General features: G+C 42.0%; 1 protein-coding gene across 1 annotated transcript; it reads right to left on the bottom strand.

Moving 5' to 3' along the window:
- Window positions 1-3,999: 3,999 nt before the first annotated feature.
- Window positions 4,000-5,718, bottom strand: GCNT3 (glucosaminyl (N-acetyl) transferase 3, mucin type). The gene has a single exon (XM_032122979.1). It carries the CDS (start codon window positions 5,716-5,718, stop codon window positions 4,447-4,449), a length of 1,272 nt encoding a protein of 423 aa, XP_031978870.1. The 3' UTR covers window positions 4,000-4,446.
- Window positions 5,719-16,940: the final 11,222 nt, after the last annotated feature.

Here is a 16,940-nt window from a genome sequence, read left to right as displayed (position 1 = left end):
ATGACTGCCTGTTTAAACATGGTTTCCAAGAAAAAGGATTTTGTCAATTCTATAGGTGTGCAAACCAGGATGTTACCTGATGTAAGCTGTTTGCTCAGTCAGGGATGTCAATACCTGACTTCAAATGTTATCTCAGAGGCACAAATTAAATTGCAGAGCAGGAAGAATTTATGATGAATTTCCAGAAGACAAATTTAATAGGGATCATTATGTACCTTTGCACAATGACTAGGCACAGTGAGGCAGAGGAGAGTTACTCAAAGCACACATACTTGTGTTTAAGGTTCTTGGCAGCTTAGGGGTAGGCTCTCAGTCAAGGTCCTACAGATCTGGGTTTGCTTTTCTGTAGTTTAAGACTTTGGGATGGGGAGGAAAGTAGGACCATGTTACAAAGCACTTTAGTAAGACTGTACTGGGAGATGCGAACTTTTTCTTCGCTGTAGCATAAAGGGTGGTCTTTGTTAGGATTAGCCATTATGGCTTAGGATGTAGTAGTTTACAGATCTTTTAATATTTTGGTTTGCATCTTGTGCTAAAAGAACCTGCATCCTTCAAGGAAGTGGAAAATAGTTCACTGAGAGTCTAGTTAACATTTTATGGTCATTGCTGTTGCAGTCAGAAGAAAAAGAACACCCTAACCCTGCTCCCTGAATCAATTTCACTCATGACTGCAAATACTTTACTGGTATTGTGTTTCTATGGTTCGTGTTTACTTTTTGTTTCTTTAGAATTTATTACCTGTTTTCCTTCAAATTCATTTTCATTGACCCATCTCTTTATTGTAGGGCATCTCAGAGGTGATCATATAAAGTATCAAATGTAGAGCAAGAAGGAAATAGACCCTCCTAAAGTTAAAAAGAACTGTTCATGGACCTGTTGTGTAAGTATGTAATAGGCCAGATGTACCTCATATTGTTCTTGTAAAAATAAAATGAAAACCACTTGGAAATAAAACATAATTTAAAGCCAGGTTTAAACCAGAAAAATCTGTTATTAAATTTCAGAATTATAGTTTCATCTTCCTCCCATGCACTTCTTGAAAGGTAAATTTACAGCATATTTCCTCCTTAAACAAGTGGTGGCTTATTTAGAGTTCAGGTTGTTAGTTAACAATTGATTGTAGACAGAAGCATCAGAAATAATTTTTACTACACAAAGTTAATATTTCTCATATGACTTCCAGTTGGACAGCCCATTATTTTACTGATGAATTTCATATGGGGTTTAACCTATTTTTGGAGGTGATCCTGCAATCTGATGTGATCCTGCTACTTTGGGCTAGAGCTGGTCCTACTCTATTCCAAGGTCATTCTTTTTTCAGTTCTGCAACTAACTGTGGCAAGTTACATGATTTCTCTCTGCTCTGTTGCCAGCTTTCTAAGATTATTTGAGATCTCTGGAAGGCAAAGTTCTGTATTAGAGTTGAGTGGTGGTTTTTACTGCCAGGTGGTTTTTGTAATGGTGAGGAGACTATCACTGTTTTGGCATGTGACTGCACTCATGACATTTCTAATGTCTTTGAAAGAGGACATGCTGAGAACATTCCTTTGTAAGAATCTTTTTGTCTTAGTTCACCTTTAGCGTTTGGTAGTAGGCTCATTCTTTCAGAAGAAATTAGGTCACTACTAAAAGGAAGTGAGTTGAAAATCAATATGCACAAGATGGCCTTTGTTTTCGCAACCAAATCATCTGAGAGGAATTCTGAGTAGTAACACCATCAGAAACAAGGAAATTTCCTTTGGATCGAGAAAATTGGATGTCGAGGTTTACAAGTTGTTTACCTCTCCTCTGCAGGTAATAACGCCAGAACAGTAGTTTTCATCCAAAGCAATGATCTCCCTGAACGGGAGGGCTGCCTAGGCTGTGGTGTTAGATAACTGCTGTCCCTCCTAGTGAGTTGCTAAGCTGTATTTTTGGTATGCTGCCTTCCCTTGATGCCTTCATACTCTTTGGGCAAGCTCTCTCAAATCTGGATAAATGCTTAGATTCTCTGTCTTCAGGTCTAACCAGGAAGGGCAAAGATTGCAGTGAGTAACATTAAAAGAAAAAATACTTTGACTTTGCTAAAAGACTTACTGTGAAACAGATTTGAAGTGGGACTTTCCACCCCCAATCTAAATCCTTGTTCCTGTCTCTCCATCTGTGACATTTTTGTGTCTGTCAATAATAGATGAAACACTGTTATTACAATAGTGTGTACAAGCAATACTTCTTGTTTCTGAGAGAAGAAACAGCTGAAGAAGTTAAACATATTTACAAAGTAAAGGGGATAAAAATTACTTTTGACAAGTCTGTAAGCAACTTGCAAGTACGTATCTTTCTCTACAGGTACATTTGCAAAATAATAGGCCCCTCTGTTGAATAATCTTCCACTGGGATTCCTTCCAGCCCCCGAACACCTTAAGAAATAAATTATTTAGTTCTTACAGACATGGGTTTGGTTTTGATGCAATTCCTTAGAACCGATAAGTATGGGGATTTTTTGTCTCCATGAATATGCGCATTTTCCCTCCATTTTTCAAGGGAAAAAGACAATGCTTTGCCACAATTAGAAACACTGCCCCTTCTCTGCCTGTTTCAGTCCAGAAAATTGAACGTATCCCAGTTCCCCAGTGAACCCCTTGGCAGTAGTTCACATTTTGAGCTAATATGTATTAATTTAAAGTATATGAAAGAGTTCTAACAAGCAAAATCAGGTTAGGCAGTAGTGGTTCAATGCAGTCTTCTATGGGGGGAGACCTGAATTCTTAACCTAAGTCATCAGAGAAATTTTGTTTTTCTAAAAGGATGTACTAGACATGGAGATAATTTCTATTTAATGTTGAATTTGCTGCTGAAACCATTTTTAAAAGTTGTATGTTACTATCAGGTTAGTATAAAGCTTTAATCTCTTTAGCAAATGTCTGCTTACGTAAGTTGGAAACAGTTCCCCCCAGGATCAGTAATCCTATTCCTTTATTTGCTCTTTTTGCATAAACAAATGCCCGGTGATACACTGGGTATTTATGTTTGAGAGCTTTTCTTGCCAATACTTGGAGTTGTTGTCTATAATGTGTGCTGTGAAATCACCATGGCATTTTAAAAATCACTATTTTACAACCAAGTTCACTTTAAAATGTCTAACAAAATTGCAATGATGCACCTTTTTGAGTCAGTTACTTCATCTTCTCATCCTATTTAAATCAATGTTTTAAAGATCTGTGTGACTGCAGTCATAACTTCATCTAAACTTAGCCTGGTGTTACGGAATTGCTTCAGATGTTCTTTGTATAATGCCAATTCTCCACTGTAGACCTTAAATTTGTAAGAAGACCTTAAATTTATAAGTTTACTTAGAAGAAAGTTACTTGAATTTTTTTTTTAATATATAAAGACAACAGCATTAATCCCTCAGCATTACAGGTAGTGAAAAGCTCTTGGATCCATGGGAAGTGGCTAGTTTTAATATGAGAAGGTGAGAAAAACACATGTGGGTAAAATACTGAAGTTCACAAATCTTTCTTTCAACTTCAAGAAACTTAAGAAAACAATGTGTTGGATGAGTGGTTTGTTCATTGGTCATTACTGGATATGGTAATTACAGTATTGAAATATCACCAAAATTTTTTTTTTTGGGGGGGGGGAGGTGAGGGAGAAGAGAGATACAGATCTTAGAAAATGTAGGTTTGCACACCATTGTGTGCATCCCTCTGCCTGTGTTTCAGATGGAGCAGTGGGTGCCTAAAGGGTTAACTGGTATAATGGTCTGCCCAAGAGGGCAAACCATTCTCCTCAGAGGACACAGAATACCGAAGCGCTGTCTATTTTAGTATCTTGCATTTTATTGAAGGTTGGGTATTAATGACTAACGGCTTTTGATAGTCAGAGTTTAAAGTGAGGCAAAAGCAGCAGCCAGATGTTCAGCTTGGCAGCGCTGCGGGTGCCAGGAACGGGCGGGCGGGTGCCAGGAATGGGCGGGCGGCTGCTAGGTTCTCCGTGGAGAAGCAAATTGGTCATGGTTTCAGCTCTGCCCCTAGCCGGACCTGGAGGCGGCATGGCCCGTGACCCAGCCCTGCCCGTCTACAACCGGCCGCCCTGGGGTCATCTTTGCGAATAGACTCTCGGAAGGCACTAGCAAAGGCCCCGCCCGTTTCCTCCAGCCGCTCTGAGAGAGCGCGGCCCTCCCGCGCTTTTCGAGGGGATCCCGCGGGCCGGGGGCAGGGCCGGGGCGGGGGGGCTGAGCCTCCCGCCCTTCCACACCGGGCCTCGCCTCCGCCGGGCCGCCCCGTCCGTCCGTCTGGCCCTCGGCGGGGCCGCAGCCCGGCGCCCGCCCATGCTGCTTCTCCTCGGGGCTGCGCCGAGGCGTGCACCCCTCAGGGGACCAGGGGATCCCCTCCTCGAGGCGCCGTCGGCTGGACTTGCCCACGGAAGGCAGTACGTGCTGGCCAGAGTCTCCGCGACTTCCCCTCAGAGCCCTCGGCCGTACAGGGCCTTGTGGCGCAGGTACTCCTCGAGACACTGGACGGCCGCATCGTCCATCTCGGGGTCGAACTTGTTGGCCAAGAGGTGGTGCTGCTGCAACATCCAGGGCACGTCACCCACCCCATAGACGCAGACGGCGCGCTGGTGACGGCCGGTGCAGGGCGGGTAGGGTGCGCCCTTGCTGATGTCCCCTTCCAGGTACTGCCACTTGACCAGGCGGGGAAGGGCGTTCATGTCTGAGAGCTGGAACTTGTCGTTGTGAGGCATGGCCCCCGGGACGCCCGGCATGCGGTTCAGGGTGGCCCAGACGTGCTCGTCAGGGCTGTAGGTGTCCTTGGACCACTCGAGGAACTTTTGTGCCGTGGGGTTCTCGAAGATGTGCTGCACGAAGTCCCGTGTGACCACGATGTACGCGTTGCCCGTGAACATGGGGTAGCTGTGGGGTGGCGGCAGTTTCTTCTGGGCAGTGCGGAAGATGGCCTTCCCCACCTCGTGATGGTACTGCCAGCGCGCCTGCTTGGCGGCTGAGGGCTTCTCCGACTCCAAGCTGTTCTGGCCCTGCAGCACCTGCAGCGCCCGGACTGTCTCGGCGTTGGTCTTGATGGGGAAGTCGGTGCCGCAGGTGTTGATGAGGTAGCGCCATGGTATGGGGCTCTGCAGCAGGTCCTGCATGCAGTTGAGGTCGGCCTGCAGCCGGGACCAGGCGGCATAGACTACGGTTTCCAGGCGGCTGGCCACGAAGACGTTGGGGAAGCAGGCAGCGATGGCCCGCACGGCCTCCTGGAAGGCGGCCGGGGCTTTGCTGTCCACATGGACGCAGTAGACATTCTGCGGAGTGTAGAGAGACCGCAGCAGCCGTTCGAACATGTCGATTTTGTTGTGGATCACCATGGAGTAGGCGATGGGGAACTCCTCCTCCTCCTGGCTGAGCGGGAACTCGATGTAGCGCCGGGTCTCCTTGAAGGCTCTGCAGTCCCTCGTCATGTTCAGGTACTCGCCGGGTGTCGGCGAAGCGTTTCTGTTCGCCACTTCCAGGTTGCTGAGCTGCGCCTCCTGGATGGCTGTCTGGTCCCCGCGGACGACCCCCGAGCAGTTGATGCTGCGGCCGGGGGAGAGCTCCAGCGCCCGGTAGAGGCGGGAGTGGTCGGCGGGGTCGGGGCGAGCGGTGCCGCGCAGCGCCAGGGCGGCGGCGAGCAGCGCCAGCGGCCCGAGCAGCAGCACCCAGCGCCGCCGCGCCGCCCGCTCCCACCACCGCATCCCCTCCGTGGGTCTGCTCTCGCCTCCTGGCTGCGCTGCCTTGAGGGCGCCGGAGCCGCTGCCGCACGGAGCAGCCCGGCAGCTGGGCACCTGCTGCCTCTGGGGCGTGGGGAAGCAGTGCCGGGCGATCCCGGTGTGACCGCAGGTGAACAACAGTCCCCTCCTTCCCTGTGGCGTGGCTCTGTTTGGTTTTATCAACACTGGGGGTGGCTGCATATATTCTTTGTCTGTTTAAAAGATGATATTTCATCTTACCCCTGTCCAGCATGTAACATAAGGAAAATTCCTCTAGAATTCAACCCTATGTAATGCACTTTTTGGAAAGACTTTACTAGATTACTTTGGTGTCTAACCTGCTTTTCCAGTGTTCCGATCACTCCAACTCAAAGGTTAAGGGAGTGGTTGCAATAGGGCTGTATTCTAGAAGGCCAGTTTCAACAAGCTTCCCACTGTCCTGGAGTACTTTGAGGTTTAGTGAAGAATTACTGCAGAAGATAACTGGGAAAAGTTGAATCTCTGCTTCTGCAGGGGAAGCAGAGCGTGAAGGTAGAGGCTATGGTTTATAAATAATTTGCCCCAAAGTGTCTGCTTAAAGGAGAAAGTGAGGGAATATTTGCACCTACACGCTGGCTGAGGGAGTGTCACATAAAAAAAAGAGAGGTTAACTGCAAGTGATGAAACACTCCTTGTGCTGTGATGAACAAAATAATGCTCCCTGAGCTTTGCAATCATCCTGAACTACTTTGTGGTTTGAACTGAACATAGTATGGGGTATCATGTTTGTAAAAAAGGACCAGCTTTAACAGTTTCAATGATGAGTCAAAATTTCTAAGATGGATTTTTTGAGATAGAAGGCATATTTATTTTTTTCTCTCTCCGGATGTATCAAGAAGCCAAACTCACAGAATCTGCAGCTGGAGTGAGGACAGTTGTAAGGGCAGTTCTGCACTTACTGGTTCTAGAAAAAAGCAAGAGTTACTTCTCTAATTTAAAAACTGAGATTATTTGTTAAACTAGTAACTTTAACCAACTCAGTAAATAATTGTCTTAGACATCAGTGGCCCAGAAATTTTAATGGGCATTATAAAAAGCAGTTATGTGATACACATAGTATTTCCTATATGCACAATGCAGTTTGGCTGTGCTGAATATCAAAGTGAATATGCTTGGGAGAAATACGGGGAAAGAAGGCTTGAGGAATGTAATTAAATGTACGTAAATTATTTTGGATTAATTTGTCAACATTCTGTAAATTTAGTTGCAGATTCTCCAACATGGGACTTCTTTGGAAGAAGTTTGTTGCTTAGCATTAACATCTTGAACTTGTTCAGTGCAAGAAACTTGACCTTTTTGAAGGCTTCTAAGTTAGTAGTATGGCCATAGGACCCCACATCATTTGCTCTGTGGTACACAGCTCTTCAAATATAGGCTCTTAGAGTACTTTTATTGCTTTTCTTGCAGTAAAAAAACCTGCAGGAAGCCCAAGCAGCTTGAAGTGCTTATTCCTCTACTTCCAGGGTAAAATTTTAAAACTTTCTCCTGTGCGAAGTCTGAAATGTAAATAACCAGGCAAACAGCTGAAAATCTGAAAAAATTGAATTAAATAAAACATAATTTTTGAAAAGCTGCTTTTTTTTTCTCATGAAAGAAATATTAGCCTACACAAAATAATGTTTTGTTACTAAAGTCCAAGACTTGAGGACTTGTTTCACACTAAATAGAGCTTAAAACCTGTTAATATTTATACTCTTATGTGTAATTTTAACTTCCAACATACTTAATTTTAAACTCTGGGCTCAGATCTCTGACATTCCCTTAAATGATGGTACATGTGACTGAATACAACAGTGACTGCTCGCAAGTGAGTCATGTAAAGCAAATGTCCTACAATCAGTATATAATATACAGTCCAAACACTGCCTACAGGATAACCAGTAGCCTCCTGACTGCTTGCAGAGATAAATAGCCTGGAGGTATGACAGCAAATGACAGTGTAAGAGGAGGATGGTTTAATCATATTGAGATAATAATCTTGCAGAAGACTATCTGTGAGGAGTTACACAATGTGTAAGATTCCTGTGGTTATGCTTTTTGCAGAAATGTGCAACAGGCTGTGAAAAGTTGTTTTGTATTTGAAAGGGCAAAGGAATGACAGAGAGAGGAGTTCAGGTGTTTGGCAGACATGATGGCCGTGGCTGAAATATCACTGTGCTGTCAGAAGACAAACTGGTGTTGCAATTAATTTCCAGAATTCCCCTATTGATCTCAAACTCTGAAGAGTTTTCATCAGTGTGAAAACTTTCATTTAAATAGTTTTGATAAGTCTAGGTGCCATGTCTCTCTAGTGCCTTTTTGTACCTGCTTCCATTTCAATAAGCCATATCAAGTCAGAAGTTCCTGCTCTTTTAGCTTTCCTATTAAGGGATAAAAAGAATCTTGAGAAGTGAACCTGCTATCTACTTGCCCAATCGCACAATTTCTAGGTTGTGGTTTAGATTAGTGCATTGAAGAGTGGAGAGAAACATCTATTTTGCTTGCTTCTCCAAGGGGAAAAAACCCCAAATTCTGATTGTTTGCTGATGTTGTCAGACCCGGTGAAGCACCTGGTAGAAATTTACACTGATGGCAAGGGTCATAATCTCACCAGGTTCACCTGTACACAGTTTGTAAAAGGGTTTTCCCAGTGAAAACAGCGTTAATAAAGAGGGACAAACAGAACTCACGTGGAGGGATCAGTTTGTAGTGGTTGCTAAAATCTGTAAGGAAAGGATTTTTGTATGTATAGATACACTGTCAGCTTTTTTAGCATTATTTTTAAGAAATATATGGAAGCAGTAAGTTTTGTGAACTTAGTCAAAGAGACATCTGAGACCAGACTTGTATACGCTACAAAAAAATCTAGTGTGTTTTATTCCATTGATTAGGGGGGCTAAGAATTTCACTTTTAGCTTCTTGGTCAAAAAAGGTTTGAGTGTTAAGTGGTTTGGTTGGTTTTTTTTTTTTTGTTGTTGTTTTAGTTGGTTTTTTGTGGGGGGTTTCTGACTTCCTTCCTTCCCTCCCTCCCTATTCCAGGCCAGCTTGCAGGGATTTTGAAGGATTCCACCTGGAAGCTACAATACCACTTTTAAGCTATCAGGCCATTGTTGTCTGTATCATTCTGCTGCTTTTCTGTATTTCTCAGTTTTCAGAAGAGAGCCTTATTTCCTGCTCATTCATTCAGAGCCATAGTGTGCATTGTGATGTGTTGGCTTAACTGCTTTGCAGGCATTACTAGCTCCCAGCTAAGTTCTGTGTTGTCCTGAATGTTCGTGTCTACAGGATGAATTTTGTATTAACAGCACAATGACTGTTATTTGACCATTGTGTCTCATAGCTGTTTGGTTTTCATGTGTCCTCTAGATAGTGAAGACTTAACTTGAAAGAAGTATGTGCACGAGGCATAATTCTAATCAGAAAGCAGTGCATTTTCCTTTGTGAACTGTTCCAGTGTGGGTCCTGTCCTAGGCTACAGGATATACAGGATAGCCTTCAGGATATCAGTTCCACAGTGGCTCCTTTTGCCAGTTTCCCTCAGGCACACCAGCTACCCTACCCTTCCACCTTCCTGCACTGGCCTTAGTGTCTGCAAGATTGGCTCAGCTTTTTATGTCTGACATGGGACAGCTTCGGGTCTCTTACCACAGGGACCCCTCTGTCTCCTTACAATATTAATGCCATGTTAGCCCAGTATAAGACTAATGGCAGGGAGAGAGTGTGCAAAGGTGAGTGATAAGGGTGTGACATCAATAAGGAAATGGTTGAATAGGATTTCTTTCTTGCTTTTATCTTCCCATTATTCATGTTGTCCCACCCTCATTTGACTTCATATTTGCGTAGAAAGGCTGATGGCTCTAGTCTTCTCAGTGTCCACTAATGTGTTTTCCAGTTGTAAGATCATGGAGTCATAGAATAGCCCAGGTTAGAAGGGATCTCACAAAATCACCTGGCCCAAAGGTTCAGGGGAAAAGGAGCCCAAATAAAATTATAAACACCTTGTCCAATTGCACCTTGAAAGCCTCCAGTGATTCTTCCCATATTTGAAGTCATGCAGTGGTATTGCAAGCTGTGTAATGTTTATATAGATGCTACATGGAATGATTTACAGACAGAATTTGAAACTTGCATACAGAACCAACTTTTTTTGCCAAGGAAAGTGTAGAATCACAGACTATGCTGGGTTGGAAGGGATCCATCAGGATCATCGAGTCCAGCTCCTGGCTCAGCATAGGACACCGCAAGAGTCACACCATGAGTCTGAGAGCATTATCCAAACGCTTCTGGAACTCTGTCAGGCTGGTGCTGTGACTACTGCCCCAGAGAGCCTGTTCCAGTGCCCAGCCACCCTCTGGGTGAAAAACATGGGGTTTTGCTTTGTTCTGTTTGAATGACTACTGCTGAAAGTGTGGAATCAGGATTGCCACTTGAGTACCCCCCCGTCACTGACTGATTTATGGTATAGGTAATGTGTCAGAGACATGTAAATGAATATCCAGGTTTACAGGTAGCAGGTAACATGAACCCATGGTGCATCCACTTGCTGTCTCTCTAGAGTTATTTGGATTAGTTATGTGAGAAATACCTACTTGCATGAGGCCTGTAAAGTTCTTTTGTAGGCCCACACTTAAAAATACTTAGGGCTGGCTCTGATCGTCCTTTAATATTTTGGTTATGTAATAAAATATCATTAAGCAAAATTAGTGATACTCCCACTGACTGCTACTTAAGCAAATTTTTCCCTAGGTATACTTTGTACATAATTTGCTGTCAAGTACACGTCCTGTAGTAAGATACAGTATCCTGTCGTGAACCACTTTTTTCATTTGGGTTCACATAAGGAATGTTCTTATTTGTGTCAGGTAGTAATGACTATTTTCAAAAGAGCTGTTCTCTTTTTAATCATTACTTCCTTTGAACTATGTGACACTTTATTGTGCCATAAATTGAGTCTCTCCTGATGGGAGAGGATTTACTCAAAGTCCTTGCAAGGCGTTTAAAAGATAAAGCAAGACATCTTCTGTAGTTTCAGTGCTTCCAGATAGTTGTTTATTAAGTCTTATCAGAGGAACTGAGCCACTAGTGTGACCCAGGTACAGCATGGAAGGAGAAAAGTAGGAGTGAGAGCGAGAAAGACCTCATTGTCAAGATTTACACAGCCTTTTAAAGATATTTTAACCAATAGTTACTAAAAACATACATTATTTTTACCTTCTTACCAATTATTCAGTAACATGACTAGGAACTGCGGAATTTTCTATCCAGTCAATCCAAACTACTTTTACTGCAGAATATGGAGTGGTAGAAGAAGGAGAAGAAGGTTTAGAGAACAACAACAATCCTCCATTTTGATATTTTTTACTCTTATCTATTTACTATAAAGAGAAGCCTAAAACCTCTAAATTTTTCACCATATGACAATCTTACATAGTAGTCGATCACCTAATTCACACCACTGTATTTTCTAGTTGTTGTCTAACTGTTGGTAATTTTTTCCAAGGTTTGAAGCTAAAACAGTGTTGTTCAGGGGGGTAAAAACCCTTAAAAACAGGCAGAGAAATATTCTCGGCACTCTGGGTTCCTACACTATGAGAGAAGTTGAGAAGAAATTACATTTCCATCTTCTTGGCTGTTCAGGTTTTTTTTTTTACTTTCTCTGCTGGTACTGTGATACTTATCTAAAAATCATGGGATTGTATTTGGCTTATAGTTTTGAGATTTATAGTTTTAAAATTATTGACAAACATTTGGAAAACTGCATGATAGATTTCTCATTATACATCTTCAGAGACCCTAAGTTCAGTGTTCTTTTTATATGGAGTATTTGGCACATCTTGGCAAAGGTGGGAATTGAACAAGGAAGTATTGAGATTTCAAAATACTTAAACCTTATGCAAATATGTGTGTATTGTATATGTACACTTTATCTGTAAAACTTTAACATGATGAACATGGTCTTGTGTGGGTTTTGCTTTTTGAAATTGAAAACTGTCTGATTCTCTTTGCTTTCATTTAATTTCAACTGAATTCTGTGTCCCAGTCCTGTACTCTCTAACAGTTCAAGCTGTATCTTCACAAGCTGCTAATATTGCATCCCCACTAGCAGAGTCTTGGGTCAGTTTGATGACTTGTTAGAGATCAAGCTCATCTTTGAGGAAACATATTACCGCAGGCCTGGTTCCTACGGTATATCACTGTGTCCAGCAGCCATAGGGAGGAGGAGGAGAGAAGATCCAGCAGGCAGGAATTGTGCAGCAAGATTGATTTATTTAATTATTTTACAAATGCTTTTATAGACTTTTTTCTTCATAGTCTAATTGGACAAGGATCAGCCACCCCTTGGGGGTGATTGGCCAAAATCCTAAAACATCCATTGTCAAAATATTTTTCTACTATACCATAAACAAGACTTTCCAAGGTTGCAGGTGGCTTGGTTGTTTACATCCCCTGCTACCTCTTCTGCGTGAGAGAAAAGTCTCTCACGGACTTAGAAAAATAACAAGAAAATCCTCGCTAACAGCATTTTTGTACCGACAGAAACTGTTGGATGTTAGTTTTCCTTTTAGAGTTCTACTTCGTTGCTGGTTTGTGACAAATGGTTTGAAAGCACTACATGCAGTATCTCTGAACCTAATTCAGAAAGGACATGAAAAGGCAGCAGTAAAAAGCAGTAAGTAAAAAATCAAACCACAGTAATTTTTGTCGCATGCATACCAGTTCCTATTACATAACTGAGCATTACCTGATGCTATTGACCTCACTGTTGCAGGCTTATTGCTCTGCTCTTTCTGGATCTCTGGTACACTTTTACTGAAGTCAAAGGATTTCTGCTTTTATCTAAGGCAAAATTGCTGGACTGAAGAGCATAACAGTGAGTATGACTTAGAAGAAAGATGAAGCAGATAATCATAATTGACATATAGTCTATAGGATAGTATTTTTACTTGAAATTTTACACAACAGCTGAACACTGCTCATAAGGTATAACAAGTTTCCTCAATTACATTTTGTATAATAAAGCAAAATAGGGGGATAAGGCATTACTTTATACAGGTTGCTGAAGAGACAGACAATAAGTAGGATGATGCTGGTAAGGATGTTTAAAAGAATTTCCTTTAAACCACTCTTAATACTGGCACTGTTTCTGACTGTGGTGCCCAACACTGTAAACTGGACTGTGTCCTGTGGGAAGAAAACCCACACAAAAACTCCTTTTTTCTTGAAGGAGGTAACACAAAGAAAACACAGTGATTCTGGGGATCATAAATACATTAGCTCATGCTTTATTGTTTCTAGAAAAGGATTTCTTCATACAGCATGGGAAATATAAACAAAACAGCAAACAAAACTCTTTTAGACAGATGATAGAGGAGTTCAGGGCCACAGGAATAAAGAACCAAAAATCATGAATTTAATTTTGTGCATTTCCCATAATGAAAACTCCAATATAACTGTCCTATTGAAGAGATTGTTTCTTCAGAGATAAGGGTCTTCCTGAAATAAACACAGATGTTACTGAGAAAGGTTTTTATCCTTTATCCTTAAAAGCGTGTTGGTTTTGTTTCTTGTTCTGTGCCGTTCTCAAGTAGAGAGTCTGCCGTGATACACAGATACAAGCACAGAGTGAGGCTGACACACAGATTGTGTCTAAAGCCTCTGTGTAACGGAGTCTGTTGCTTTCATGTCTCTGTGGCTGCCCAGAAATGTCTGAATATAAGACCTACAGCTGGGTAAGAATACTTTGGATGGCACTTAATCCAGTTGCTGAATAGGTGTGTCCTGGGCTTGCTGAGTTCAGTAAATTTTCCTTCAATGCTTGTAAGATTCATGCAGAACACTTCTTACCTTCACACTCAGAGTGCATTGTAAGGGAAGTCACACAAGGAATCAGTCGGGAAAGGTGATTGTCACCCTAAAGCTGTTGTTTGAGGTTTCTGCAATGAACCTTCCTTGCAGCTACCCTTGTTTTGGCTGCAATTCTGTAAAGAAACCCAAGTATTTAATAACAGTTTGGGTGCTCTGCTTTTTCTGCAGTACGTTCACAGCAAAAGTCAATAGAAATTATTTTGGAGGGGAAAATGCAGTTGTGGGGAGTGTAGTACCGTTTTTTCCTTATTTCAGGTGATCTATTTGCTTCCTATTTTTCACCCTTTAAAATTCTCCTATACACTTGACATTTCTTCTTCCTTATACAAAACTAGAAGAAACAATAGCTGCACTTATGTCAGAGAAAATCCTTAAGGTTTTTATTTTTACTGCTTATTGTTTCATTCTTTCCATGCTTATAACATGTCTCCACAGCTTGTCTGTCTGTGGATGTTTTCACACTGCTGTAAACTACCTCCAGGGAAAAAGTTACCAATAGCAAAAGAGAAGCTTTCTGTACAGCAGGTAAGCAACTGAGGTCTAGAACCACTGAGCTATTTGAGCATCCCACCTAAAACTATTAAGTGCCTCAGTATGTGGACCTGTATTCTGGAACAGTTCTGTGCAAGTAGTGCTTATGCAGCAGACAGCAATTGCATCTTTCTTCTGGCACCTATTATGTGCTAGTGTGTCCTGCCCATGCAGAGGGGGCCAAAGAAGGAGCTGGTTTTTGAGGAGCGTTTACTGTCCAAAGACTGAAATGTTGATTCAGCTGACTGAAGGTCAATATATGTAAATGAGCATGACTGAGCTTACCTTTATGAACAAAGCAGTTTATGGTAGTGCTAGATATATTTCCTGACTGGTAAATCAAAGGTTACCATATGTATTTCTACTTACAATTCTTATTTAAAAAAATACAGCACAAAAACCCACAAAAAACCTCCCCAAAAGAAACACAATAGCTTCTAACCTTATGACATGCATTTTTTGCCTATAATATGCCATTCTCCAGTATTTTGGCACTTGTTTTAGGCAAATAGTGCACTTAGCAGGAGTACCAAAATGTAGGCCTATGGTGAAACACCTTAATTACAAATTCAACAGTGGGAAGTGGAGTAGTAGTATATTCTTAATAAGACATGACACTGTCATGTCCCTCTCTTCATGTTATTTTCAGTTCTAGATTTGGATGAAGTCTTTTTTTCTACGTCTGTGTTCAGCAGTGAGGGTGTTAGGAGTCCAGTTTATATAACAGTGACGAGAAATCAGAGTGGGGGTGTGTGAATTGAAGCACTCTTTCTCACTAAAGTCAGATGGAGAGGAAGAAGAGAAGTGAGTTTGTGTTTTGCTTCAAACAGGGATAATTTCATAGTTTTTACCTGACCCTCTAAGCTCAAGTTTGCTCTGACATTAGCTAAAAATGTGCGGTGTCTTAACTTGTCTTGTTGGAATAGTCCATAGACCTGAATTACAGAGTTTCAGTGATTTGTTGGTCTTTAGATTTCTTCAATATTGTCTAATGCAGCAATGAATAGCCATTTCCAGGACATTTTACCCACCTTTTAAAAGTAATTTTGCTGTTGTCGTGAGTAGCTATTAATCACTTCATCTCTGGACTTTGTTGGCTATTGAAAGTCATAGACCCAATGTCTATTATGAAATAAAAATAACTATTTGAACATATATTTGCATTTCTAGTTATTAGGCAGCTTGCAGAAGAGTGACATGGTACTATAAAACATATTTTCAGTTAAAAATTGATTCAGGCTTGTTGCAGTGGGGATCCTGCAACACGCATATATCAAACCAGGAGTCCCGTGGAAAGGAAATATATATGGACAGACAGATTCTTGCTAGCTGTTTCAGAGATGTTTATTTCTCCAGCCGCATGGCCGGAGCTCTGCCGAGGAACTGTTCCAGTCACGGGACCAAGGGTCCTTCTGCCCGCGCAGGGAACACAAACCAACCCATGGGAACGAGGCTGAGCAGGGACAGGGAAGCCCCGTGTCTGTGCCCTCAGGGCCCCTCTCCCAGGGCTACACGGCGGGGGAGGGACCCCAACACAGGCTTTTTTCTTAGTCACAACTGAGATGAAATTTTGCAGGTTGTTTCAGAGAAGAACTGTTGAAATTATCACTGAAACCATACCAGACTCCTGAGGTACATATGTAAAAAAGGTTAGGCTAGAAAGATTTTGCCCCATGCTAGTGCTTAAAAAAAATTAGAATGTTTGCAAAATGTGTATTTGACTAATTGTGGAACAGTTCTTGGACACTAAAGGCTGGGTTCCACCAAGCTGGTAAGTTGGAACTGTTCTTCCCTCCCCTCTTCCCCAGGCAGACTTACAAAAAACAAAGCTAAAAAAAGAATGCCAAAAAAACTACCACCATTTGCAAGGGTATATTTCAGCAAACAATAGATACACACTGAAACAAGGTGTTCTTTAAGAGCACTAATGTTCCTTTATTTCAGGAAGGTTATGGTTCGTGATCTCCTGGAAACTACTTATAAATAATACAGCAAAAAGGGCTACACTGTTCCACATTTAAAATGGTGAGATCCCAGCACTGATGTGTAAATCCTGACTGATACTGTGGCAGGATGCCCTGTGCCATGCCAGTGTGGAACAGAATTCCTAGAATACAGATGGCATTGTCCATTGGTGGTGTTAGCCACCATTGCTAAAGCTAATGAACTAGAGGAAACGCAGGGTATCTGTAAACAATAGATTGGTGCTTTGTTGTTTCCTTTTTTATAATATATATTTATGCTTTTTCTTATAAGAGTGTTAGTGTATCTGGAACCATAAGTCTGACTAGCAATATGGCTGTGTCTTTTTACTGCTGACACTTGACAGGCATACACGCACACACACATATATATATATATATGTATTCACTAGTGTAAACATTTATTTATTTAACTGTGCACAGTTTTACCCCTGAACATGTTACTGGATGTTTTGTTTTCATAGCTTTGAATTTGTCACCTGCTAATGACACTTGACAGCCTCGTGTACTTCCGTAGATCAGATAGTGCTTGATCTCTAGGCAAGCAGGAAAACTTGCAGCAGTGGCTGCAGAAAACCCCCAAAGAGTCTGGGCAATATGCAACAAACAGTTGAGTTTCTGAGAGGGGAATATATCTGAAACTGGAATTGATAACAGAGTTTTCATGAGCAAACAGCTGAAGGAGTGCTGTAAGAGAAAAAGATCAGAAAGCCTCCATGCTCTCTTCTTTAACTTTATTCTATCAATTAATAGCCTGAGGCATGAGGTTTTTCATTGGATATTAGTGACTCTTGTCTTTTGAAGGAACAG

This window comes from Corvus moneduloides, chromosome 13, assembly GCF_009650955.1.
Source record: "Corvus moneduloides isolate bCorMon1 chromosome 13, bCorMon1.pri, whole genome shotgun sequence".
In the NCBI taxonomy this organism is placed as follows: domain Eukaryota; kingdom Metazoa; phylum Chordata; class Aves; order Passeriformes; family Corvidae; genus Corvus; species Corvus moneduloides.
Note: the sequence above shows the minus strand (reverse complement) of the source record. Positions and strands in the feature narration are given on the sequence as shown.